Source organism: Oncorhynchus clarkii, chromosome 4 (assembly GCF_045791955.1).
Source record: "Oncorhynchus clarkii lewisi isolate Uvic-CL-2024 chromosome 4, UVic_Ocla_1.0, whole genome shotgun sequence".
Classification (NCBI taxonomy): Eukaryota; Metazoa; Chordata; class Actinopteri; order Salmoniformes; family Salmonidae; genus Oncorhynchus; species Oncorhynchus clarkii.
Window position 1 is genome coordinate 73,752,709 of NC_092150.1, and position 26,809 is coordinate 73,779,517.

General features: G+C 47.1%; 1 protein-coding gene across 3 annotated transcripts in view; it reads left to right on the forward strand.

Moving 5' to 3' along the window:
• LOC139407264 (uronyl 2-sulfotransferase-like) overlaps positions 1–26,809 on the forward strand; it is a 132,416-nt gene that overhangs the window by 86,149 nt on the left and 19,458 nt on the right. For all 3 annotated transcript variants that reach the window (XR_011634086.1, XR_011634085.1, XM_071150894.1), the window contains exons 3-5: positions 6,155–6,310; positions 21,791–21,870; positions 22,871–23,024. Coding sequence is in view for 1 of the 3 variants with exons in the window: in XM_071150894.1 (XP_071006995.1) it covers positions 6,155–6,310; positions 21,791–21,870; positions 22,871–23,024 (390 nt within the window). In the remaining 2 variants the exon portion in view is untranslated. The remainder of the gene's footprint in view (positions 1–6,154; positions 6,311–21,790; positions 21,871–22,870; positions 23,025–26,809) is intronic.

Below are 26,809 nucleotides of genomic sequence, written 5' to 3' on the forward strand. Positions count from 1 at the left end.
TTTGATTGGATTACCAATATTGAGAGGCAGGTCCTATATGGGCAGGTCTATGCAGAACCTCAGAACTAGGAAACTGAATTTGATAAACAAATTAATTTGTGTACTACTAAGCTGTTTTTTCAACCTACAATGGCGGAAGGAGGAGAATATATCGAGGATATAATTATAACGCCATTCTCAAGACAACATTTGCAAGAAAAGTTAGACATTGTAAGGAGAGGTCGCCCGACGCCGACGCTACAAAGCCTGTCACAGGCGGGAAAGGGGTTCGTTCGCCACTTTCAAAGTTCCAACTACGAGCGCTATCAATGGCTCACAGGCTCCGAGAAGCACTGCAAACTGTACTGCTGGGAATGCCTATTATTTGCAAGTGATCGATTTGGTGTTTGGAGCCACACTGGCTTTGCAAACTTGAGTTATCTAACCAAGGCAGCAACTAGACACCAAAGTACGGCTGGGCACTTACAAGCAATGGTGCTTTTGAAAACTTTTGAGGACACCCAAGTGGATCTACAGCTCAACGAACAAGCACGCAGGTCAACGGAGCTGCACAATGAAAAGGTGAAGAAACATAGGGAAATATTGAAAAGACTCATTGACTGTGTCATGTTTTTGGGTAAACAGGAACTGTATTTTTGGGGGGGAGACTTAAAGCTCAAAGTTTGTGGACCAGAAATGGATAGAAGAAGAATATTAATATAACTCTGTTGCACTCGACCATGTTCTTGCCTATTAGTTGAACTGTACTGTATTGTACTCTTCCCCTGCAATTCTCTGAATAAAAATGTAAATTTCAAGGTGACGCAACGCCTGGTTATACTGCGTTTCTGTCTAAATGTATAGTGTCTAGAGCTATGGCATCATAATGATGGTAATAAGAGGTGGATTAATTCGGGTGGGACTGTGTAGGACCTCACTGAAGGCCCAGGCCCCAGGCCCACGGCACGCCACTGGTTGAATGCAACGACTGTAAGTCGCTCTGAATAAGAGCGTCTGCTGAATAATCAAAATGAAAATGTAAAAACAAACACTTGCAAAGCATTTTCCTTTACTGTACTGTGTACTTTACTGTAATGTACTGTGCTCTGCTGTGCTCTACAGTACTGTATTGTGCTGTACTGTGCTGTTCAAACTTGTGAAACATACAGTACCAGTCAAAAGTTTGGACACCTACTCATTCAAGGGTTTTTCTTTCTACCATTTTCTACATAATAGTGAAGACATCAAAACTATGAAATAAAAGATATAGAATCATGTAGTAACAAAATAAGTGATAAACAAATATTTGAGATTCTTCAAAGTAGCCACCCTTTGACAGCTTTGCACACACTTGGTATTCTCTCAACCAGCTGCATGTGGTAGTCACCTGAAATGCATTTAAATTAACAGGGGTGCTTTGTTAAAAGTACATTTCTTTAATTTTTTTCCTTCTTAATGCATTTGAGCCAATCAGTTGTGTTGTAACAAGGAAGTGGTGGTATACAGAAGATAGCCCTGTTTGGTAAAATACCAAGTCCATATTATGGCAAGAACAGCTCAAATAAGCAAAGAGAAGTGACAGTCCATCATTACTTTAAGACATGAAGGACAGTCAATCCGGAAAATGTCAAGAACTTTGTTTCTTCAAGGGCAGTCGCAAAAAGCATCAAGCTCTATGATGAAACTGGCTCTCATGAGGCCCGACACAGGGTAAGAAGACCGGAGGATAAGTTCATTAGAGTTACCAGCCTCAAAAATTGCAGTCCAAATAAATGCTTCACTGAGTTCATGTAACAGACACATCTCAACATCAACTGTTCAGAGGAGACTGTGTGAAGCAGGCCTTCATGGTCGAATTGCTACAAAGAAACCACTACTAAAGGACACCGATAAGAGGAACAGACTTGATTGGGCCAAGAAACATGAGCAACGGACATTAGTCTGGTGGAAATCTGTCCTTGGTCTGATGAGTCCAAATTTGAGATTTTTGGTTCCAACCGCTGTGTCTTCGTGAGACGCAGAGTAGGTGAACAGATTATCTCTGCATGTGTGGCTCCCACCGTGAAGCATGGAAGAGGAGGTGTGATGGTGTGGGGGTGTTTTGTTGGTGACACGGTCAGTGATTTGTTTAGAATTCAAGGCTCACTTAACCAACATGGCTACCATAGCATTCTGCAACAATACGCCATTCCATCTGGTTTGCGCTTAGTGGGACTATCATTTGTTCCAGGCTGTGTAAAGGCTATTTTAACAAGAGGTCAAGTGATTGAGTGCTGCATCAGATGACCTGGCCTCCACAATCATCCGACCTCAACCCAACCCAACCTTCAACGCAATTGAGATGGTTTGGGATAAGTTGGACAGCAGAGTGAAGGAAAAGCAGCCAACAAGTGCTCAGCATATGTGGGAACTCCTTCAAGACTGTTGGACAAGCATTCCAGGTGAAGCTGGTTGTGAGAATGCCAAGAGTGTGCGAAGCTGTCATCAAGGCAAAGGGTGGCTACTTTTAAGAATATCAAAGATCAAATATATTTTGATTTGTTTAACACTTTTTTGGTTACTACATGATTCCATATGTGTTATTTTATAGTTTTGATGTTTTCACTATTATTCTACAATGTAGAAAATAGTGAAAAATAAAGAAAAATCCTAGGTTTGTCCAAACTGTTGACTGGTACTGTAGTGACTATGATTGGGCCAAATATAGGCCGGTACTGACCGAACGTCTTGAGGACATTGAAATAAAGGCCGGTCCAGACCGAACAAAATCTGAACCAAAAATAGACGTTGATGATTGGTTCAGGTCTGGTCTGGACCCAACCAAAAATCTTTGTCCTTGGACGTTGAAATCAAGGCCAGTCCAAACTGCAACAAAAAAAGACATCCCAACAGGACCAAAAAAAGAGGCCTAAATGCTTAGTTGGTGACTTATAGGATACTGTAAAGCGCTGTGTTCTACGTTTAGTGGGTGATTTATAGGCTACTGTAAAGCGCTGTGCTCTACGTTTAGTGGGTGATTTATAGGCTACTCTAAAGCGCTGTGCTCTGCGCTTAGTGGGTGACTTATATGCTACTGTAAAGCGCTGTGCTCTACGCTTAGTGGGTGACTTATAGGCTACTGTAAAGCCCTGTGCTCTATGTTTAGTGGGTGATTTATAGGCTACTGTAAAGCGCTGTGCTCTGCGCTTAGTGGGTGACTTATAGGCTACTGTAAAGCGCTGTGCTCTGCGCTTAGTGGGTGACTTATAGGCTACTGTAAAGCGCTGTGCTCTACGCTTAGTGGGTGACTTATAGGCTACTGTAAAGCGCTGTGCTCTGCACTTAGTGGGTGACTTATAGGCTACTGTAAAGCGCTGTGCTCTGCGCTTAGTGGGTGACTTATAGGCTACTGTAAAGCGCTGTGCTCTGCGCTTAGTGGGTGACTTATAGGCTACTGTAAAGCGCTGTGCTCTGCGCTTAGTGGGTGACTTATAGGCTACTGTAAAGCGCTGTGCTCTGCGCTTAGTGGGTGACTTATAGGCTACTGTAAAGCGCTGTGCTCTGCGCTTAGTGGGTGACTTATAGGCTACTGTAAAGCGCTGTGCTCTATGCTTAGTGGGTGACTTATAGGCTACTGTAAAGCGCTGTGCTCTGCGCTTAGTGGGTGACTTATAGGCTACTGTAAAGCGCTGTGCTCTACGCTTAGTGAGTGACTTATAGGCTACTGTAAAGCGCTGTGCTCTGCGCTTAGTGGGTGACTTATAGGCTACTGTAAAGTGCTGTCCTCTGCACTTAGTGGGTGACTTATAGGCTACTGTAAAGCGCTGTGCTCTGCGCTTAGTGGGTGACTTATAGGCTACTGTAAAGCGCTGTGCTCTGCGCTTAGTGGGTGACTTATAGGCTACTGTAAAGCGCTGTGCTCTGTGCTTAGTGGGTGACTTATGGGCTACTGTAAAGCGCTGTGCTCTACGCTTAGTGGGTGACTTATAGGCTACTGTAAAGCGCTGTGCTCTTGTGTAGGCTATACTGGCTGCCTGGCTACCATTTGTGGTTTTCCCCACTATTTTTCTTCCCTCCTTTCAGATCAAAGTTTTGCCACAGCTAGCTACCATTAGCAACCACATCAGAGGGGTTGTACTGGGGTGGCTAGGCCCCTAGGGTTCCTTGCCCTCTGTGAGCTAATTCTAACAAGCCCAGATGTTTTTGTTCTTCATGCAAACACAGCAGATATGTTATCACTTCCATTAGAATGTGATAAGCTAAGAGGTCTGGTATTACTACAAAAACAGAGACATGGTAGGCCTGTTTAAGAGAAACACAATTGACGTGCACTGACTCCCTAGAACCCAATGTCTTTCTGTGCTGTGAGAATTGACACAGATTTGACTGTCTTATTGTTTCACACTTTCAGAATTGTTTCATTTCTTAATTGGATAGAATTCCGCTGTCAGGATGTGCAAGAGGAATATTTTGTTTTTTCTAGCACCGGACTCTTCTGGCCACAGGTTTTGATTGAATACAGCCCTCTTTTCCAGCCCTTTTTCTATTAAATAAACCCACTTTATGTCTAGAACGACCTCATACAGTGTTGATGATGTTTTATCAAAGGGGAGTTAAGGGTGTAAACCATGTGACACGACACAGGCAGACACATGCCTATCAACACAAGTGCAAACAAAGTGATCACAGGGGATGGTCATCATCCCACCCTCTTTCAAGCCCAGGCCAAACAACACACATATTTCTGTTTCCAACCGCTGCCAAAGCATTTTATCCTCTGATGATTTCCTGTAACCCCAGTATTCTGGAAAAACAGGAAATACATTGTTGATAAAGTGACGGGCTGTCCTCAAATTGATACGTGACAGGCCCTGTTTTTACTGTGCTGCTGGGGCGAGGCAGGCAGGGATACAGTTCAGGATAGAGGAGCAAAATGAAGTGGTGTGTGTGGCCCTAACCGCTCTGGGCTTCATCAAACATGGAGAAAAACATACACATATAGACACACACACACACACACACACACACACAAAGGCACAAAAATGTGGACCACTACACTAAAATGCCTGTCATGGGGTTCAGCACCATCTCCTAACCCTGAGTTGTACTGTAGTAGACGTGTCTTTAGTGTCCCTGTCAGATGTGTAGAATTTCCCCCAAGGGGAATCTAAGTTCCCATTCCAGACTGGGAATGCCGGCAGGAATTCCCCCCAAGGGGAATCTCAGTTCCCATTCCAGACTGGGAATGCCGGCAGGAATTTCCCCCAAGGGGAATCTCAGTTACCATTCCAGACTGGGAATGCCGGGAGGAATTTCCCCCAATGGGAATCTCAGTTCCCATTCCAGACTGGGAATGCCAGCAGGAATTTCCCCCAAGGGGAATCTCAGTTACCATTCCAGACTGGGAATGCCAGCAGGAATTTCCCCCAAGGGGAATCTCAGTTACCATTCCAGACTGGGAATGCCGGCAGGAATTTCCCCCAAGAGGAATCTCAGTTACCATTCCAGACTGGGAATGCCGGCAGGAATTTCCCGCCGCTGAATTCTTCACTCTTTGTATTTCTAATAAAAAAGGCTTCATTGAAGTCATGACAGGGAAAAGGTTAGGAGCATCAATAACGACACCTTTCAGATGTTATTCAACTGCTAATAGCTTTGTCCTTATTTCAGTGATCCTTCTGCTATCAGATGGAATCGAGGGATGCGTTACAGTGACCAGTGTGTGTGCTGTGTTTGTATGTTTGAGGGTGTGTGTGTGTGTGTGTGCGCTGTGTTTGTATGTTTGAGGGTGTGTGTGTGCGTGTGTGTGTGTGTGTGTGTGTGTGTGTGTGTGTGTGTGTGTGTGTGAGTGTGTGTGTGTCTGATAGGGGCATCGGGGGTTGAGTGAGAACAGCCCCCTGGAAAAATAGACACAAAAGACAGGTCAGAGGTCAGAGAGGAAGGACAGAGTAAGAGTTGGCAGTGTTCCCCTTCTTCACTTTCTTTTCTTCTTTCCTTTCGTCCTAACCATATTTGAATTCGTCCTCACTTACCTGGTGTCATCTTTCAGCTGTACCTACCATCATTCTTACCCTTATCTTAGCATTATGTTACCTCCAGAAGGCAATAATCATGGCTTTGATTAGCTAATTGTTATTTGATGAGACAATTGTTGTTGTCTCCTCAGCAGTGTGTGTTCTGTTGTTCTCCCATTCAGGTGCTGCCGTTCCCCAGTCAGGTGGTGTATAATCGTGTGGGGAAGTGTGGCAGCAGGACGGTAGTCATCCTACTAAGGTTACTGGCAGAGAGACACCAGTTCAACCTGGTCTCCTCAGACATCCACAACAAGACACGCCTCACCAAACATGAACAGGTATGACACGCGTCACCAAGCATGAACGGGTAAAGATGGAGAAAGGGAGGGAGATGAGGAGGGATATCAGTGGTTGTTGAGGGGGTGTGCTTTAAGGGTCAGAGATGGGAGTAGTGGGGAGCGTTGCCTTGTTGTATGATGACCGGAAGCAGGGCCCGATTACAGAATAGGCACGCAGGGGCACGTGCCCCGGGGCCCCCAACCTCCAGGGGGCCCACATCCCATTTTTTTTATGTTTGATAGCACATTATAGCAAAATGTGTGGAATTGCAGGAAATTAAGTTTAAAACTGCAAAATTTTCTCTCAGCCTCATGTCAAAATGTGTAGAATAGCAGGAAATTAGCTTTAAATCTGCAACATTTTATCTCAGCCTCATTGCAAAATGTGAACAAAAGCATGAAATGAGCTATAAAACAGCAAATGTTTCCCCCTGCCCTATGGCAAAAACTGTAGAATTGCTGGAAATTAGCTTTAAAATTGCCATATTTTATCATGGCAAAATGTTTAGAATAGCATTATAAAAGAGCACATTTTTCTCTCTGCACCATGGCATTAGGACATCACTACCACAAGAAGTGGTAGTGATGTCCTAATGCTATCACTTAAAGCTGTAACACAGCAAGCTACTACTGTATTGTCCTTCAGTCTTTCTAAGAAGAGGCTGAAATGATGGGAAATGTATTTTTATGATTTCCAAGAGCATTTGAAAGACATCAACACAGCATTTATAGAGGAAGTGCTGCGTGTGTTTAAAACCAAATCCCTTAGAAACATGTTGAAATGACAGGCTGTGTCATGGGAAATGCCAACACAAATTAAAACATTACTGAACGCTAGTCATTCTGCATGATCAAAAATAGGTATTTATTTCTCTCTCTCTCTGTCTTTCTCGCTCTGCCTTTCTCTCTCTCTCTCTCTCTCTGTCTCTCTGTCTCTGTCTTTCTCTCTCTGTCTTTCTCTGTCTTTCTCGCTCTGCCTTTCTCTCTCTCTGTCTCTCTCTACCTTTCTCTCTCTCTCTGTGTCTCTCTCTCTCTCTGTCTTTCTCTCTCTATCTTTCTCGCTCTCTCTCTCTCTTTCTTCCTCTCTCTGTCTCTGTATCTTTCTCTGTCTCTCTCTGTCTTTCTCTCTCAATCTCTCTCTCTCTCTCTGACTGTCTCCCTCCCTCTCTTCATCTTCCTTTATTCTAGTGATATTTGGGGAACATTTTAATTGGAAAGCTGACTGTACTGACTGGAGTTAACTAGGCACACCTGTCTTGTGGTAGGACCCCTATCAGGCATCTTCCATCAGTGCCAGACCAATAAAATATGCCCTCATATGCCCTTCTATAAATGACACTTCCTGCCACCTAACACCAACGTAAACAGACTCTCAGATTCTTCATAGAGGAAGAGAATAATGGTGTGTTTCTGTGTCATAGTCTATGTGGTAATGTTTCATATCCTCAAAGGCCTTTTTTATCAGTGTGAAATTGTGCTGTAGAAATCTTTTTATGTTTGAATGGTCAGTAGATGCTAAATATTCATAACCATTACTGGATTTGAAGTAAATATTTAATTAAAGCTAATATTGAAACAGGTAGTTTAAACATTCATCAAGCCTGAACGCTTGGCTGTACTAGAATCATTAAGCCTCTGGAAAAGAGAGAGAGAGAGAAACATAAAACACCTCTATCTATGGTCTACTAACACGTCCTCTTAGAGTAGCTGTGTGTGTGCGTGTGTGTTGACTTTTGCAGATCCAGATGCATGCTGTCTAAGTTTAGAGATGCTGGTCTCCTTAGCTCCAGTCTGGCTGGGGACTAGAGTGTTGGACCATTATCCTTTGGCTCAGCCAGTGGCCTGCTAATGCATTTGCCCAGAACCGAGTGTCCCAGCCAGGGTAGCCAAACAGGTTAAGGTCCCCTACCCTTTGGAGCCTTGTGGAGCCCTATGTACCCACATCTGAGACCTGTCTGTCTCTCTATAGCCAGACTACAAGACCTGAGAGAGCGATGGCTTTATTTTGGCTTGGTCAGAAATAGCAACACAGCTTTTCTGTGAGTTTCTCTGTGTTGCTGGGTGGTGCTATGTTCTCTCTCTCACCAAATATGTTACACAGCAAACAAATGCAGCTCAGCCATGGACCCCATGTTCCTGAATACTAGCTACCATGGATACTAAAACATTGAAATGGTCCGGCCCTGGCTTGGAGTAGCAGACTTTAAATAGGTGGAAGGTTTTAAGGGAGAAGTGAGGGGGATGTGGAAGGGTGAGGTGGAGAGATTGAAGGGAGAGGGGAGGGGAGTGGGGGTGGGATGTTGAGGGACATATGGAGTAGCAATAGCAGAAAATGTTAGTCTGTTCACACTAGCCCAGTCCCAGTGGTCTGCGGAGCCCAACCAGGAAGCGTTTAAGGCACAGACTTCAATCAGGAAGAGAGGGAGGTGAGGGGGGCATCAAATATTTCTGGAATTCCAGACTATCCTCCTCTTTCAGTCTTTCTTCCTCTCCCCCGTCTTCCCCTTCTTCCTCTACTCACCTCCCTTCCTGAATGAGAGGGGGGTTGTGTGTGTGTGTGTGTGTGTGTGTGTGTGTGTGTGTGTGTGTGTGTGTGTGTGTGTGTGTGTGTGTGTGTGTGTGTGTGTGTGTGTGTGTGTTTGGCCTCCCCTATTCCCGTTAAATCAACCCAAACGTGTTTAGGGTGCAGAGAGAGGGGATGGGGTGTAGTGGGGGGTATAAGCTTTGGGATAATTGGTCTGGAAGTCAGCAGAATTGAGCTTTTTCTGTACGGAGAGAGAGAGAGAGAGAGACTGTCAAATTCTCATGTGACTGGGGCCTCAGATAGCCTGTCCAAACAGACTAGCAGTGACGTCACAGTTTCTCATTGATGTTTATGGAGCAGCAGCACTTGTTTCATGCCAAACACAGTGTCAAAATATGTCCCAAAAGATTTATAACTGTTGATTATAGGCATATGAACCATAATGCTATCACACTAGATAACAAATGGCTATATAACAAGTCACAATAAATATCAAGGCCTCCATGTTTTTCCTTCAGTTTATTGAGTAATGCTGGTGAGCTCAGCCAAGGTTATGACAGGGTCAGCCCTCAGTATTTAGAGGGTTGTTAGTCACCCCACTTTCGTTTCCCTGTCCCAGCTGTCCCATCTCCACCCCCAGGGGCCAGGGCCAGGTGTGACCCCCACCATGGAGCTCACCTGGGGTACAGGTCCCAACCTGTCTCTTGATGCAGGCCTGGGGAACCACAGAGGTGGAGAACATCCACCTAGGCTGGGATGATCTGGAACACAAAACTGTGAATGATCATGTTTTACATATGATTATGAACAGTACACAATGCAAACATTTCATTGTTCCAATCGGTTTTCTCTGCTAGTCGTTTCACAGAATGAAACCTGAGGACAGTGTTCTGGGTAGATGTCCTGGCTATCACCAGCACACTAGAACCAGATGGGCTTTATCAACAGGGAGACCCACTGAGGGATAACATAACATGTGGTGTGGTTTAGCTGCTCTCATTAATGTAATAATGGGAGATGAGGGGATTGGGGATCTCGCTCCAGCCTGTATGAGGTCAGGTTCTGACACAGTGGACAGGGGGTCTCCAACATGATGATGTTGTCAGGTTCTGACACAGTGGACAGGGGGTCTCCAACATGATGATGTTGTCAGATTCTGACACAGTGGACAGGGAGTCTCCAACATGATGATGTTGTCAGGTTCTGACACAGTGGACAGGGAGTCTCCAACATGATGATGTTGTCAGGTTCTGACACAGTGGACAGGGGGTTTCCAACATGATGATGTTGTCAGGTTCTGACATAGTGGACAGGGGGTCTCCAACATGATGATGTTGTCAGGTTCTAACACAGTGGACAGGGGGTCTCCAACATGATGATGTTGTCAGGTTCTGACACAGTGGACAGGGGGTCTCCAACATGATGATGTTGTCAGGTTCTGACACAGTGGACAGGGGGTCTCCAACATGATGATGTTGTCAGGTTCTGACACAGTGGACAGGGAGTCTCCAACATGATGATGTTGTCAGGTTCTAACACAGTGGACAGGGGGTCTCCAACATGATGATGTTGTCAGGTTCTGACGCGGTGGACCGGTAGTCTCCAACATGATGATGTTGTCAGGTTCTGACACAGTGGACAGGGGGTCTCCAACATGATGATGTTGTCAGGTTCTGACACAGTGGACAGGGAGTCTCCAACATGATGATGTTGTCAGGTTCTGACACAGTGGACAGGGGGTCTCCAACATGATGATGTTGTCAGGTTCTGACATAGTGGACAGGGAGTCTCCAGCATGATGATGTTGTCAGGTTCTGACACAGTGGACAGGAGGTCTCCAACATGATGATGTTGTCAGATTCTGACACAGTGGACAGGGAGTCTCCAACATGATGATGTTGTCAGGTTCTAACACAGTGGACAGGGGCTGTCCAACATGATGATGTTGTCAGGTTCTGACATAGTGGACAGTGAGTCTCCAACATGATGATGTTGTCAGCTTCTGACACAGTGGACAGGGAGTCTCCAGCATGATGATGTTGTCAGGTTCTGACACAGTGGACAGGGGGTCTCTAACATGATGATGTTGTCAGGTTCTGACACAGTGGACAGGGAGTCTCCAACATGATGATGTTGTCAGGTTCTAACACAGTGGACAGGGGGTCTCCAACATGATGATGTTGTCAGGTTCTGACACAGTGGACAGGGAGTCTCCAACATGATGATGTTGTCAGGTTCTGACACAGTGGACAGGGGGTCTCCAACATGATGATGTTGTCAGGTTCTGACACAGTGGACAGGGAGTCTCCAACATGATGATGTTGTCAGGTTCTGACACAGTGGACAGGGGGTCTCCAACATGATGATGTTGTCAGGTTCTGACACAGTGGACAGGGGGTCTCCAACATGATGATGTTGTCAGGTTCTGACACAGTGGACAGGGGGTCTCCAACATGATGATGTTGTCAGGTTCTCCAACATGATGATGTTGTCAGGTTCTGACACAATGGACAGGGAGTCTCCAGCATGATGATGTTGTCAGGTTCTGACACAGTGGACAGGGAGTCTCCAACATGATGATGTTGTCAGGTTCTGACACAGTGGACAAGGGGTTTCCAACATGATGATGTTGTCAGGTTCTGACATAGTGGACAGGGGGTCTCCAACATGATGATGTTGTCAGGTTCTAACACAGTGGACAGGGGGTCTCCAACATGATGATGTTGTCAGGTTCTGACACAGTGGACAGGGAGTCTCCAACATGATGATGTTGTCAGGTTCTGACACAGTGGACAGGAGGTCTCCAACATGATGATGTTGTCAGGTTCTGACACAGTGGACAGGGAGTCTCCAACATGATGATGTTGTCAGGTTCTAACACAGTGGACAGGGAGTCTCCAACATGATGATGTTGTCAGGTTCTGACGCGGTGGACCGGTAGTCTCCAACATGATGATGTTGTCAGGTTCTGACACAGTGGACAGGGGGTCTCCAACATGATGATGTTGTCAGGTTCTGACACAGTGGACAGGGAGTCTCCAACATGATGATGTTGTCAGGTTCTGACACAGTGGACAGGGGGTCTCCAACATGATGATGTTGTCAGGTTCTGACATAGTGGACAGGGAGTCTCCAACATGATGATGTTGTCAGGTTCTAACACAGTGGACAGAAGGTCTCCAACATGATGATGTTGTCAGATTCTGACACAGTGGACAGGGGGTCTCCAACATGATGATGTTGTCAGGTTCTCCAACATGATGATGTTGTCAGGTTCTGACACAGTGGACAGGGAGTCTCCAGCATGATGATGTTGTCAGGTTCTGACACAGTGGACAGGGGGTCTCCAACATGATGATGTTGTCAGGTTCTGACACAGTGGACAGGGAGTCTCCAACATGATGATGTTGTCAGGTTCTGACACAGTGGACAGGGGCTCTCCAACATGATGATGTTGTCAGGTTCTGACATAGTGGACAGTGAGTCTCCAACATTATGATGTTGTCAGGTTCTGACACAGTGGACAGGGAGTCTCCAACATGATGATGTTGTCAGATTCTGACACAGTGGACAGGGGGTCTCCAACATGATGATGTTGTCAGGTTCTCCAACATGATGATGTTGTCAGGTTCTGACACAGTGGACAGGGAGTCTCCAACATGATGATGTTGACAGGTTCTGACATAGTGGACAGTGAGTCTCCAACATGATGATGTTTTCAGCTTCTGACACAGTGGACAGGGAGTCTCCAACATGATGATGTTGTCAGGTTCTAACACAGTGGACAGGGGGTCTCCAACATGATGATGTTGTCAGATTCTGACACAGTGGACAGGGAGTCTCCAACATGATGATGTTGTCAGGTTCTAACACAGTGGACAGGGGCTGTCCAACATGATGATGTTGTCAGGTTCTGACATAGTGGACAGTGAGTCTCCAACATGATGATGTTGTCAGCTTCTGACACAGTGGACAGGGAGTCTCCAGCATGATGATGTTGTCAGGTTCTGACACAGTGGACAGGGGGTCTCTAACATGATGATGTTGTCAGGTTCTGACACAGTGGACATGGGGTCTCCAACATGATGATTTTGTCAGGTTCTGACACAGTGGACAGGGGGTCTCCAACATGATGATGTTGTCAGGTTCTCCAACATGATGATGTTGTCAGGTTCTGACACAATGGACAGGGAGTCTCCAGCATGATGATGTTGTCAGGTTCTGACACAGTGGACAGGGAGTCTCCAACATGATGATGTTGTCAGGTTCTGACACAGTGGACAGGGGGTTTCCAACATGATGATGTTGTCAGGTTCTGACATAGTGGACAGGGGGTCTCCAACATGATGATGTTGTCAGGTTCTCCAACATGATGATGTTGTCAGGTTCTGACACAATGGACAGGGAGTCTCCAGCATGATGATGTTGTCAGGTTCTGACACAGTGGACAGGGAGTCTCCAACATGATGATGTTGTCAGGTTCTGACACAGTGGACAGGGGGTCTCCAACATGATGATGTTGTCAGGTTCTGACACAGTGGACAGGGGGTCTCCAACATGATGATGTTGTCAGGTTCTGACACAGTGGACAGGGAGTCTCCAACATGATGATGTTGTCAGGTTCTAACACAGTGGACAGGGAGTCTCCAACATGATGATGTTGTCAGGTTCTGACGCGGTGGACCGGTAGTCTCCAACATGATGATGTTGTCAGGTTCTGACACAGTGGACAGGGGGTCTCCAACATGATGATGTTGTCAGGTTCTGACACAGTGGACAGGGAGTCTCCAACATGATGATGTTGTCAGGTTCTGACACAGTGGACAGGGGGTCTCCAACATGATGATGTTGTCAGGTTCTGACATAGTGGACAGGGAGTCTCCAACATGATGATGTTGTCAGGTTCTAACACAGTGGACAGAAGGTCTCCAACATGATGATGTTGTCAGATTCTGACACAGTGGACAGGGGGTCTCCAACATGATGATGTTGTCAGGTTCTCCAACATGATGATGTTGTCAGGTTCTGACACAGTGGACAGGGAGTCTCCAGCATGATGATGTTGTCAGGTTCTGACACAGTGGACAGGGGGTCTCCAACATGATGATGTTGTCAGGTTCTGACACAGTGGACAGGGAGTCTCCAACATGATGATGTTGTCAGATTCTGACACAGTGGACAGGGGGCCTCCAACATGATGATGTTGTCAGGTTCTCCAACATGATGATGTTGTCAGGTTCTGACACAGTGGACAGGGAGTCTCCAGCATGATGATGTTGACAGGTTCTGACACAGTGGACAGGGGGTCTCCAACATGATGATGTTGTCAGGTTCTGACACAGTGGACAGGGAGTCTCCAACATGATGATGTTGTCAGGTTCTGACACAGTGGACAGGGGCTCTCCAACATGATGATGTTGTCAGGTTCTGACATAGTGGACAGTGAGTCTCCAACATTATGATGTTGTCAGGTTCTGACACAGTGGACAGGGAGTCTCCAACATGATGATGTTGTCAGGTTCTGACACAGTGGACAGGGGCTGTCCAACATGATGATGTTGTCAGGTTCTGACATAGTGGACAGTGAGTCTCCAACATGATGATGTTGTCAGCTTCTGACACAGTGGACAGGGAGTCTCCAACATGATGATGTTGTCAGGTTCTAACACAGTGGACAGGGGGTCTCCAACATGATGATGTTGTCAGATTCTGACACAGTGGACAGGGAGTCTCCAACATGATGATGTTGTCAGGTTCTAACACAGTGGACAGGGGCTGTCCAACATGATGATGTTGTCAGGTTCTGACATAGTGGACAGTGAGTCTCCAACATGATGATGTTGTCAGCTTCTGACACAGTGGACAGGGAGTCTCCAGCATGATGATGTTGTCAAGTTCTGACACAGTGGACAGGGGGTCTCTAACATGATGATGTTGTCAGGTTCTGACACAGTGGACAGGGAGTCTCCAACATGATGATGTTGTCAGGTTCTAACACAGTGGACAGGGGGTCTCCAACATGATGATGTTGTCAGGTTCTGACACAGTGGACAGGGGGTCTCCAACATGATGATGTTGTCAGGTTCTGACACAGTGGACAGGGAGTCTCCAACATGATGATGTTGTCAGGTTCTGACACAGTGGACAGGGGGTCTCCAACATGATGATGTTGTCAGGTTCTGACACAGTGGACAGGGGGTCTCCAACATGATGATGTTGTCAGGTTCTGACACAGTGGACAGGGGGTCTCCAACATGATGATGTTGTCAGGTTCTAACACAGTGGACATGGGGTCTCCAACATGATGATGTTGTCAGGTTCTGACACAGTGGACAGGGGGTCTCCAACATGATGATGTTGTCAGGTTCTCCAACATGATGATGTTGTCAGGTTCTGACACAATGGACAGGGAGTCTCCAGCATGATGATGTTGTCAGGTTCTGACACAGTGGACAGGGAGTCTCCAACATGATGATGTTGTCAGGTTCTGACATAGTGGACAGGGGGTCTCCAACATGATGATGTTGTCAGGTTCTAACACAGTGGACAGGGGGTCTCCAACATGATGATGTTGTCAGGTTCTGACACAGTGGACAGGGAGTCTCCAACATGATGATGTTGTCAGGTTCTGACACAGTGGACAGGGAGTCTCCAACACGATGATGTTGTCAGGTTCTGACACAGTGGACAGGCAGTCTCCAACATGATGATGTTGTCAGGTTCTAACACAGTGGACAGGAGGTCTCCAACATGATGATGTTGTCAGGTTCTGACACAGTGGGCAGGGGGTCTCCAACATGATGTTGTCAAGTTGTGACGCGGTGGACAGGGAGTCTCCAACATGATGATGTTGTCAGCTTCTGACACAGTGGACAGGGAGTCTCCAATATGATGATGTTGTCAGGTTCTGACACAGTGGACAGGGAGTCTCCAACATGATGATGTTGTCAGGTTCTAACACAGTGGACAGGGAGTCTCCAACATGATGATGTTGTCAGGTTCTGACGCGGTGGACAGGTAGTCTCCAACATGATGATGTTGTCAGGTTCTGACACAGTGGACAGGGGGTCTCCAACATGATGATGTTGTCAGGTTCTAACACAGTGGACATGGGGTCTCCAACATGATGATTTTGTCAGGTTCTGACACAGTGGACAGGGGGTCTCCAACATGATGATGTTGTCAGGTTCTCCAACATGATGATGTTGTCAGGTTCTGACACAATGGACAGGGAGTCTCCAGCATGATGATGTTGTCAGGTTCTGACACAGTGGACAGGGAGTCTCCAACATGATTATGTTGTCAGGTTCTGACACAGTGGACAGGGGGTTTCCAACATGATGATGTTGTCAGGTTCTGACATAGTGGACAGGGGGTCTCCAACATGATGATGTTGTCAGGTTCTGACACAGTGGACAGGGGGTCTCCAACATGATGATGTTGTCAGGTTCTAACACAGTGGACATGGGGTCTCCAACATGATGCTGTTGTCAGGTTCTAACACAGTGGACAGGGGGTCTCCAACATGATGATGTTGTCAGGTTCTGACACAGTGGACAGGGGGTCTCCAACATGATGATGTTGTCAGGTTCTGACACAGTGGACAGGGGGTCTCCAACATGATGATGTTGTCAGGTTCTGACACAGTGGACAGGGAGTCTCCAACATGATGATGTTGTCAGGTTCTAACACAGTGGACAGGGAGTCTCCAACATGATGATGTTGTCAGGTTCTGACGCGTTGGACCGGTAGTCTCCAACATGATGATGTTGTCAGGTTCTGACACAGTGGACAGGGGGTCTCCAACATGATGATGTTGTCAGGTTCTGACACAGTGGACAGGGGGTCTCCAACATGATGATGTTGTCAGGTTCTGACACAGTGGACAGGGGGTCTCCAACATGATGATGTTGTCAGGTTCTAACACAGTGGACATGGGGTCTCCAACATGATGATGTTGTCAGGTTCTGACACAGTGGACAGGGGGTCTCCAACATGATGATGTTGTCAGGTTCTCCAACATGATGATGTTGTCAGGTTCTGACACAATGGACAGGGAGTCTCCAGCATGATGATGTTGTCAGGTTCTGACACAGTGGACAGGGAGTCTCCAACATGATGATGTTGTCAGGTTCTGACATAGTGGACAGGGGGTCTCCAACATGATGATGTTGTCAGGTTCTAACACAGTGGACAGGGGGTCTCCAACATGATGATGTTGTCAGGTTCTGACACAGTGGACAGGAGGTCTCCAACATGATGATGTTGTCAGGTTCTGACACAGTGGGCAGGGGGTCTCCAACATGATGTTGTCAAGTTGTGACGCGGTGGACAGGGAGTCTCCAACATGATGATGTTGTCAGCTTCTGACACAGTGGACAGGGAGTCTCCAATATGATGATGTTGTCAGGTTCTGACACAGTGGACAGGGAGTCTCCAACATGATGATGTTGTCAGGTTCTAACACAGTGGACAGGGAGTCTCCAACATGATGATGTTGTCAGGTTCTGACGCGGTGGACAGGTAGTCTCCAACATGATGATGTTGTCAGGTTCTGACACAGTGGACAGGGGGTCTCCAACATGATGATGTTGTCAGGTTCTAACACAGTGGACATGGGGTCTCCAACATGATGATTTTGTCAGGTTCTGACACAGTGGACAGGGGGTCTCCAACATGATGATGTTGTCAGGTTCTCCAACATGATGATGTTGTCAGGTTCTGACACAATGGACAGGGAGTCTCCAGCATGATGATGTTGTCAGGTTCTGACACAGTGGACAGGGAGTCTCCAACATGATTATGTTGTCAGGTTCTGACACAGTGGACAGGGGGTTTCCAACATGATGATGTTGTCAGGTTCTGACATAGTGGACAGGTAGTCTCCAACATGATGATGTTGTCAGGTTCTGACACAGTGGACAGGGGGTCTCCAACATGATGATGTTGTCAGGTTCTAACACAGTGGACATGGGGTCTCCAACATGATGCTGTTGTCAGGTTCTAACACAGTGGACAGGGGGTCTCCAACATGATGATGTTGTCAGGTTCTGACACAGTGGACAGGGGGTCTCCAACATGATGATGTTGTCAGGTTCTGACACAGTGGACAGGGGGTCTCCAACATGATGATGTTGTCAGGTTCTGACACAGTGGACAGGGAGTCTCCAACATGATGATGTTGTCAGGTTCTAACACAGTGGACAGGGAGTCTCCAACATGATGATGTTGTCAGGTTCTGACGCGTTGGACCGGTAGTCTCCAACATGATGATGTTGTCAGGTTCTGACACAGTGGACAGGGGGTCTCCAACATGATGATGTTGTCAGGTTCTGACACAGTGGACAGGGAGTCTCCAACATGATGATGTTGTCAGGTTCTGACACAGTGGACAGGGGGTCTCCAACATGATGATGTTGTCAGGTTCTGACATAGTGGACAGGGAGTCTCCAACATGATGATGTTGTCAGGTTCTAACACAGTGGACAGAAGGTCTCCAACATGATGATGTTGTCAGATTCTGACACAGTGGACAGGGGCTCTCCAACATGATGATGTTGTCAGGTTCTGACATAGTGGACAGTGAGTCTCCAACATTATGATGTTGTCAGGTTCTGACACAGTGGACAGGGAGTCTCCAACATGATGATGTTGTCAGATTCTGACACAGTGGACAGGGGGTCTCCAACATGATGATGTTGTCAGGTTCTCCAACATGATGATGTTGTCAGGTTCTGACACAGTGGACAGGGAGTCTCCAGCATGATGATGTTGACAGGTTCTGACACAGTGGACACGGGGTCTCCAACATGATGATGTTGTCAGGTTCTGACAGAGTGGACAGGGAGTCTCCAACATGATGATGTTGTCAGGTTCTGACACAGTGGACAGGGGCTCTCCAACATGATGATGTTGTCAGGTTCTGACATAGTGGACAGTGAGTCTCCAACATTATGATGTTGTCAGGTTCTGACACAGTGGACAGGGAGTCTCCAACATGATGATGTTGTCAGGTTCTGACACAGTGGACAGGGGCTGTCCAACATGATGATGTTGTCAGGTTCTGACATAGTGGACAGTGAGTCTCCAACATGATGATGTTGTCAGCTTCTGACACAGTGGACAGGGAGTCTCCAACATGATGATGTTGTCAGGTTCTAACGCAGTGGACAGGGGGTCTCCAACATGATGATGTTGTCAGATTCTGACACAGTGGACAGGGGGTCTCCAACATGATGATGTTGTCAGGTTCTCCAACATGATGATGTTGTCAGGTTCTGACACAGTGGACAGGGAGTCTCCAGCATGATGATGTTGTCAGGTTCTGACACAGTGGACAGGGGGTCTCTAACATGATGATGTTGTCAGGTTCTGACACAGTGGACAGGGAGTCTCCAACATGATGATGTTGTCAGGTTCTAACACAGTGGACAGGGGGTCTCCAACATGATGATGTTGTCAGGTTCTGACACAGTGGACAGGGAGTCTCCAACATGATGATGTTGTCAGGTTCTGACACAGTGGACAGGGGGTCTCCAACATGATGATGTTGTCAGGTTCTGACACAGTGGACAGGGGGTCTCCAACATGAGTATGTTGTCAGGTTCTGACACAGTGGACAGGGGGTCTCCAACATGATGATGTTGTCAGGTTCTAACACAGTGGACAGGGGGTCTCCAACATGATGATGTTGTCAGATTCTGACACAGTGGACAGGGGGTCTCCAACATGATGATGTTGTCAGGTTCTCCAACATGATGATGTTGTCAGGTTCTGACACAGTGGACAGGGAGTCTCCAATATGATGATGTTGTCAGGTTCTGACACTGTGGACAGGGAGTCTCCAACATGATGATGTTGTCAGGTTCTGACACAGTGGACAGGGAGTCTCCAACATGATGATGTTGTGTGGTTCTAACACAGTGGACAGGGGGTCTCCAACATGATGATGTTGTCAGGTTCTGACACAGTGGACAGGGAGTCTCCAACATGATGATGTTGTCAGGTTCTAACACAGTGGACAGGGAGTCTCCAACATGATGATGTTGTCAGGTTCTGACGCGGTGGACAGGTAGTCTCCAACATGATGATGTTGTCAGGTTCTGATACAGTGGACAGGGGGTCTCCAACATGATGATGTTGTCAGGTTCTGACACAGTGGAGAGGGAGTCTCCAACATGATGATGTTGTCAGGTTCTGACACATGATGATGTTGTCAGGTTCTCCAACATGATGATGTTTTCAGGTTCTGACACAGTGGACAGGGAGTCTCCAGCATGATGATGTTGTCAGGTTCTGACACAGTGGACAGGGGGTCTCCAACATGATGATGTTGTCAGGTTCTGACACAGTGGACAGGGAGTCTCCAACATGATGATGTTGTCAGGTTCTGACACAGTGGACAGGGAGTCTCCAACATGATGATGTTGTCAGGTTCTGACACAGTGGACAGGGGGTCTCCAACATGATGATGTTGTCAGGTTCTGACACAGTGGACAGGGGGTCTCCAACATGATGATGTTGTCAGGTTCTGACACAGTGGACAGGGGGTCTCCAACATGATGATGTTGTCAGGTTCTGACACAGTGGACAGGGAGTCTCCAACATGATGATGTTGTCAGGTTCTGACACAGTGGACAGGGGGTCTCCAACATGATGATGTTGTCAGGTTCTCCAACATGATGATGTTGTCAGGTTCTGACACAGTGGACAGGGAGTCTCCAGCATGATGATGTTGTCAGGTTCTGACACAGTGGACAGGGAGTCTCCAACATGATGATGTTGTCAGGTTGTGACGCGGTGGACAGGTAGTCTCCAACATGATGATGTTGTCAGGTTCTGACACAGTGGACAGGGGGTCTCCAACATGATGATGTTGTCAGGTTCTAACACAGTGGACAGGGAGTCTCCAACATGATGATGTTGTCAGGTTCTGACACAGTGGACATGGGGTCTCCAACATGATGATGTTGTCAGGTTCTGACACAGTGGACAGGGAGTCTCCAACATGATGATGTTGTCAGGTTCTAACACAGTGGACAGGGGGTCTCCAACATGATGATGTTGTCAGATTCTGACACAGTGGACAGGGGGTCTCCAACATGATGATGTTGTCAGGTTCTCCAACATGATGATGTTGTCAGGTTCTGACACAGTGGACAGGGAGTCTCCAGCATGATGATGTTGTCAGGTTCTGACACAGTGGACAGGGGGTCTCCAACATGATGACGTTGTCAGGTTCTGACACAGTGGACAGGGAGTCTCCAACATGATGATGTTGTCAGGTTCTGACACAGTGGACAGGGAGTCTCCAACATGATGATGTTGTCAGGTTCTGACACAGTGGACAGGGGGTCTCCAACATGATGATGTTGTCAGGTTCTGACACAGTGGACAGGGGGTCTCCAACATGATGATGTTGTCAGGTTCTGACACAGTGGACAGGGAGTCTCCAACATGATGATGTTGTCAGTTTCTGACACAGTGGACAGGGGGTCTCCAACATGATGATGTTGTCAGGTTCTGACACAGTGGACAGGGAGTCTCCAACATGATGATGTTGTCAGGTTCTGACGCAGTGGACAGTGGGTCTCCAACATGATGATGTTGTCAGGTTCTGACACAGTGGACAGGGGGTCTCCAACATGATGATGTTGTCAGGTTCTAACACAGCGGACAGGGGGTCTCCAGCATGATGATGTTGTCAGGTTCTGACACAGTGGACAGGGAGTCTCCACAACCTCTTAATCGATTTCTCTGCTGATGCCAGAACATGTGAAATGAATGTGTCATTAATTACAGATATTCCATCATTGCCTATTAAAGCACAAAAGGGTTAAGTGAAAATGGTTCTAAATGAACTTTCTGTTTGTTTCTGCTTCCATCCTGGGGAGACATACTGTCTTTTATACAAGTATAGACTAGTACAGTCATTTCTCTTGATGTGTGTCTTTCAGGTGGACCTTATGAGGAACATCAGCAACATCCCTCAGCCTTTCCTGTACACCAGACATGTCCACTTTCTCAACTTCACCCGGTAACTACTGCAGAGCACATCACGTATGACAACTGGCACCATCCATCCGTCTATGATGCTATGGTCTCAATGGCATACAGAACCACCTGAAACAGTGGAGTTTCACTGTTATAGCTATGACTGGACAATGTTTTAATCAGAACCGCCTCTATAGTTTACATTTTCAGAAAAGTCTTGACATTTGATTTAATGTCTTTACCAACAATGGCAATATGCACTGAGAGTACAAAACATTAAGAACACCTGCTCTTTGCATGACATAGACTGACCAGGTGAATCCAGGTGAATGTTATGATCCTTTAATTGATGTCACCTGTTAAATCCACTTCAGTCAATGTAGATCAGGGATCATCAACTAGATTCAGCCGCGGGCCTCTTTTTTCTTAAGCGGATGGTCAGGGGGCCGGAACATAATTACAAATCATTTGTAGACAGCGAAGAAGCCCAAACTTGTTTGGACAAATAAAATCACCCGCGGCCCGCCAGCTGGGGAACCCTGGTGTAGAGGAGGGGGAGGAGACTTGCCTTGAGACAGTTGAGATATGGATTGTGTGTGCCAATCAGAGGGTGAAGAAGTGATTGAGGTGCCGTTGAACGGGGTATTGTAGTAGGTGCCATGTGCACCGGTTTGAGTGTGTCAAGAACTGCAACACGTTTGGGTTTTTCACACTCAACAGTTTCCCTTGTGTATCAAGAATGGTCCTTCACCCAAAGGACATCCAGCCTAGTTGACATAACTGTGGGAAGCATTGAAGTCAACATGGGCCAGCATCCCTGTGGAAAGTTTTCGATACCTTGCCCATGCCCCAACGAATTGAGGCTGTTCTCAGGGGAAAGGGAGGTGCAATGAATATTAAGAAGGTGTTCCTCATGTTTTGTACAGTGTAAGTCAGTTGCCCATCTCCTTATCAACTAGGCCCCAATACTGCCCCACTGTGAAGAACTGTACTATGTACCCTGTATAAATATGTGCCCGTCCATCTGTCCCTCTGTCTGTCAGGTTCAGGATAGAGCAGCCCGTCTACATCAACATCATACGGGACCCCATTAACCGTTTCCTCTCCAACTACTTCTTCCGACGTTTCGGGGACTGGAGGGGGGAGCAGAATCACCTCATCCGAACACCAGGGATGAAAGGTGACGAGAGATACCTGGTGAGACTTCTTCGTTCCATTAGCAGCATCAGTGTGTTGGTTTGAATGCTAATGGTCCAGGATATTAATGTAGTATGAGGATCATTCTGACCTCAACAGTAACTGACTGGATGACTGAGTTATTAGATTGTACACAGTCCTTCCTTGTCTCCATCTGTTTCAGCGTCAGGATGGCTGTGTAATGCTTCCATTATTCTCTGGCAATAAGGCACGTTATTGAAAAACAATTATACATGAGATGTCTCATTCTCGAACATTCTACAAAAGGAAATTGATAAACAATTCAGTCTTAATTGGAAGGTTTCAGATTATATGGATTATATAAATTTTACAGTGTTTTTGACTCTGCATGAGTGTCTTAGGTTCAACTGATTTAGATGCTGGAACATCAAACACCTTTTTTTCTTACCATAATGACATATTTGAGAAAAAATAATCAGGTGAGGCTCAGCATATACTGTAGTAATAGTAATAATAACACTGTGTTAGTTATAGCCCTACGGTATTGAATGTATGAAGTCCTGAAAGAGTTCCTTGTAACAGTTCTACAATAGAAACCATAGGTCTACTCCTAGAAGGCACAGGGTACGTGGTGTGGCATACAAAGGAAGGGTAATGGAGCCCCTTGTGGGCTGTTGTCATTCCTCCATTTTCCCATTCCTCCATTACTCTATTGTCCCATTCCTCCATTCTCCCATCCCTCCATTCCTCCATTCTCCCATCCCTCCATTCTCCCATCCCTCCATTCTCCCATTCCTCCATTCCTCTATTCTCCCATTCCTCCATTCCTCCATTCTCCCATTCCTCCATTCCTCCATTCCTCCATTCTCCCATTCCTCCATTCCTCCATTCTCACATTCCTCCATTCTCCCATCCCTCCATTCTCCCATTCCTCCATTCCTCCATTCTCCCATCCCTCCATTCTCCCATTCCTCCATTCTCCCATCCTCCCATTCTCCCATCCTCCATTCTCCCATTATCCCATCCCTCCATTCTCCCATTCCTCCATTCCTCCATCCTCCCATTCCTCCATTCTCCCATTCCTCCATTCTCCCATTCCTCCATTCTCCCATTCCTCCATTCTCCCATCTCTCCATTCTCCCATCCCTCCATTCTCACATCCTTCCATTCTCCCATCCCTCCATTCCTCCATTCTCCCATTCCTCCAATCCTCTATTCCTCCATTCTCCCATTCCTCCATTATCCCATTCCTCCATTCTCCCATTCCTCCATTCTCCCATCCCTTCATTCTCCCATTCCTCCATTCGTCCATTCTCCCATTCCTCCATTCTCCCATTCCTCCATTCTCCCATTCCCCCATTCGTCCATTCTCCCATTCTCCCATTCTTACATTCCTCCATTCTCCCATTCCTCCATTCTCCCATTCTCACATTCATCCATTCATCCATTCTCCCATTCCTCCATTCTCCCATTCCTCCATTCGTCCATTCTCCCATTCCTACATTAGTCCATTCTCCCAGTCCTCCATTCTCCCATCCCTCCATTCTCCCATCCCTCCATTCTCCCATCCCTCCATTACTCCATTCTCCCATTCTTCCATCCCTCCATTCTCCCATTCCTCCATTCTCCCATCCCTTCATTCTCCCATTCCTCCATAACTCCATTCTCCCATCCCTCCATTCTCCCATCCCTCCATTCTCCCATTCCTCCTTTCGTCCAATCTCCCATTCCTCCATTCTCCCATTCCTCCATTCATCCATTCTCCCATTCCTCCATTCTCCCATCCCTCCATTCTCCCATCCCTCCATTCTCCCATTCCTCCTTTCGTCCAATCTCCCATTCCTCCATTCTCCCATTCCTCCATTCATCCATTCTCCCATTCCTCCATTCTCCCATTCCTCCATTCCTCCATTCCTCCATTCTCCCATTCCTCCATTCGTCCATTCTCCCAGTCCTCCATTCTCCCATCCCTCCATTCTCCCATCCTTCCATTCTCCCATCCCTCCATTCTCCCATTCTCCCATCCATTCTCCCATCCATTCTCCCATTCTCCCATCCCTCCATTCCTCCATTCTCCCATTCTCCCATCCTCCATTCTCCCATTCTCCCATCCCTCCATTCTCCCATCCTCCATTCTCCCATCCCTCCATTCTCCCATTCCTCCATTCCCCCATTCTCCCATTCCTCCATTCTCCCATTCCTCCATTCTCCCATTCCTCCATTCTCCCATTCCTCCATTCCTCAATTCTCCCATCCCCCTATTCCTCCATTCTCCCATTCCTCCATTCCTCCATTTGTCCATTCTCCCATTCCTCCATTTGTCCATTCTCCCATTCCTCCATTCTCCCATTCCTCCATTCTCCCATTCCCCCATCCCTCCATTCCTCCATTCTCCCATTCCTCCATTCTCCCATCCCTCCATTCCTCCATTCTCCCATCCCTCCATTCTCCCATCCCTCCATTCCTCCATTCTCCCATCCCTCCATTCTCACATTCCTCCATTCCTCCATTCTCCCATCCCTCCATTCCTCCATTCTCCCATCCCTCTATTCTCACATTCCTCCATTCCTCCATTCTCCCATCCCTCCATTCCTCCATTCTCCCATCCCTCCATTCTCACATTCCTCCATTCCTCCATTCTCCCATCCCTCCATTCTCACATTCCTCCATTCCTCCATTCTCCCATTCCTCCATTCCTCCATTCCTCCATTCTCCCACCCCTCCATTCTCCCATTCCTCCATTCCTCCATTCTCCCATCCCTCCATTCTCCCATTCCTCCATTCCTCCATTCTCCCATTCTCCCATCCCTCCATTCTCCCATCCCTCCATTCTCCCATTCCTCCATTCCTCCATCCTCCCATTCCTCCATTCTCCCATTCCTCCATTCTCCCATTCCTCCATTCCTCCATTCTCCCATTCCTCCATTCTCCCATTCCTCCATTCTCCCATCTCTCCATTCTCCCATCCCTCCATTCTCCCATCCTTCCATTCTCCCATCCCTCCATTCCTCCATTCTCCCATTCCTCCAATCCTCTATTCCTCCATTCTCCCATTCCTCCATTCTCCCATTCCTCCATTCTCCCATTCCTCCATTCTCCCATCCCTTCATTCTCCCATTCCTCCATTCGTCCATTCTCCCATTCCTCCATTCTCCCATTCCCCCATTCCTCCATTCTCCCATTCTCCCATTCTCACATTCATCCATTCATCCATTCTCCCATTCCTCCATTCTCCCATTCCTCCATTCCTCCATTCTCCCATTCCTCCATTCGTCCATTCTCCCAGTCCTCCATTCTCCCATCCCTCCATTCTCCCATCCCTCCATTCTCCCATCCCTCCATTACTCCATTCTCCCATTCTCCCATCCCTCCATTCTCCCATTCCTCCATTCTCCCATCCCTTCATTTTCCCATTCCTCCATAACTCCATTCTCCCATCCCTCCATTCTCCCATCCCTCCATTCTCCCATTCCTCCTTTCGTCCAATCTCCCATTCCTTCATTCTCCCATTCCTCCATTTGTCCATTCTCCCATTCCTCCATTCTCCCATTCCTCCATTCCTCCATTCGTCCATTCTCCCATTCCTCCATTCGTCCATTCTCCCAGTCCTCCATTCTCCCATCCCTCCATTCTCCCATCCTTCCATTCTCCCATCACTCCATTCCTCCATTCTCCCATTCTCCCATCCATTCTCCCATCCATTCTCCCATTCTCCCATCCCTCCATTCCTCCATTCTCCCATTCTCCCATCCTCCATTCTCCCATTCTCCCATCCCTCCATTCTCCCATCCTCCATTCTCCCATCCCTCCATTCTCCCATTCCT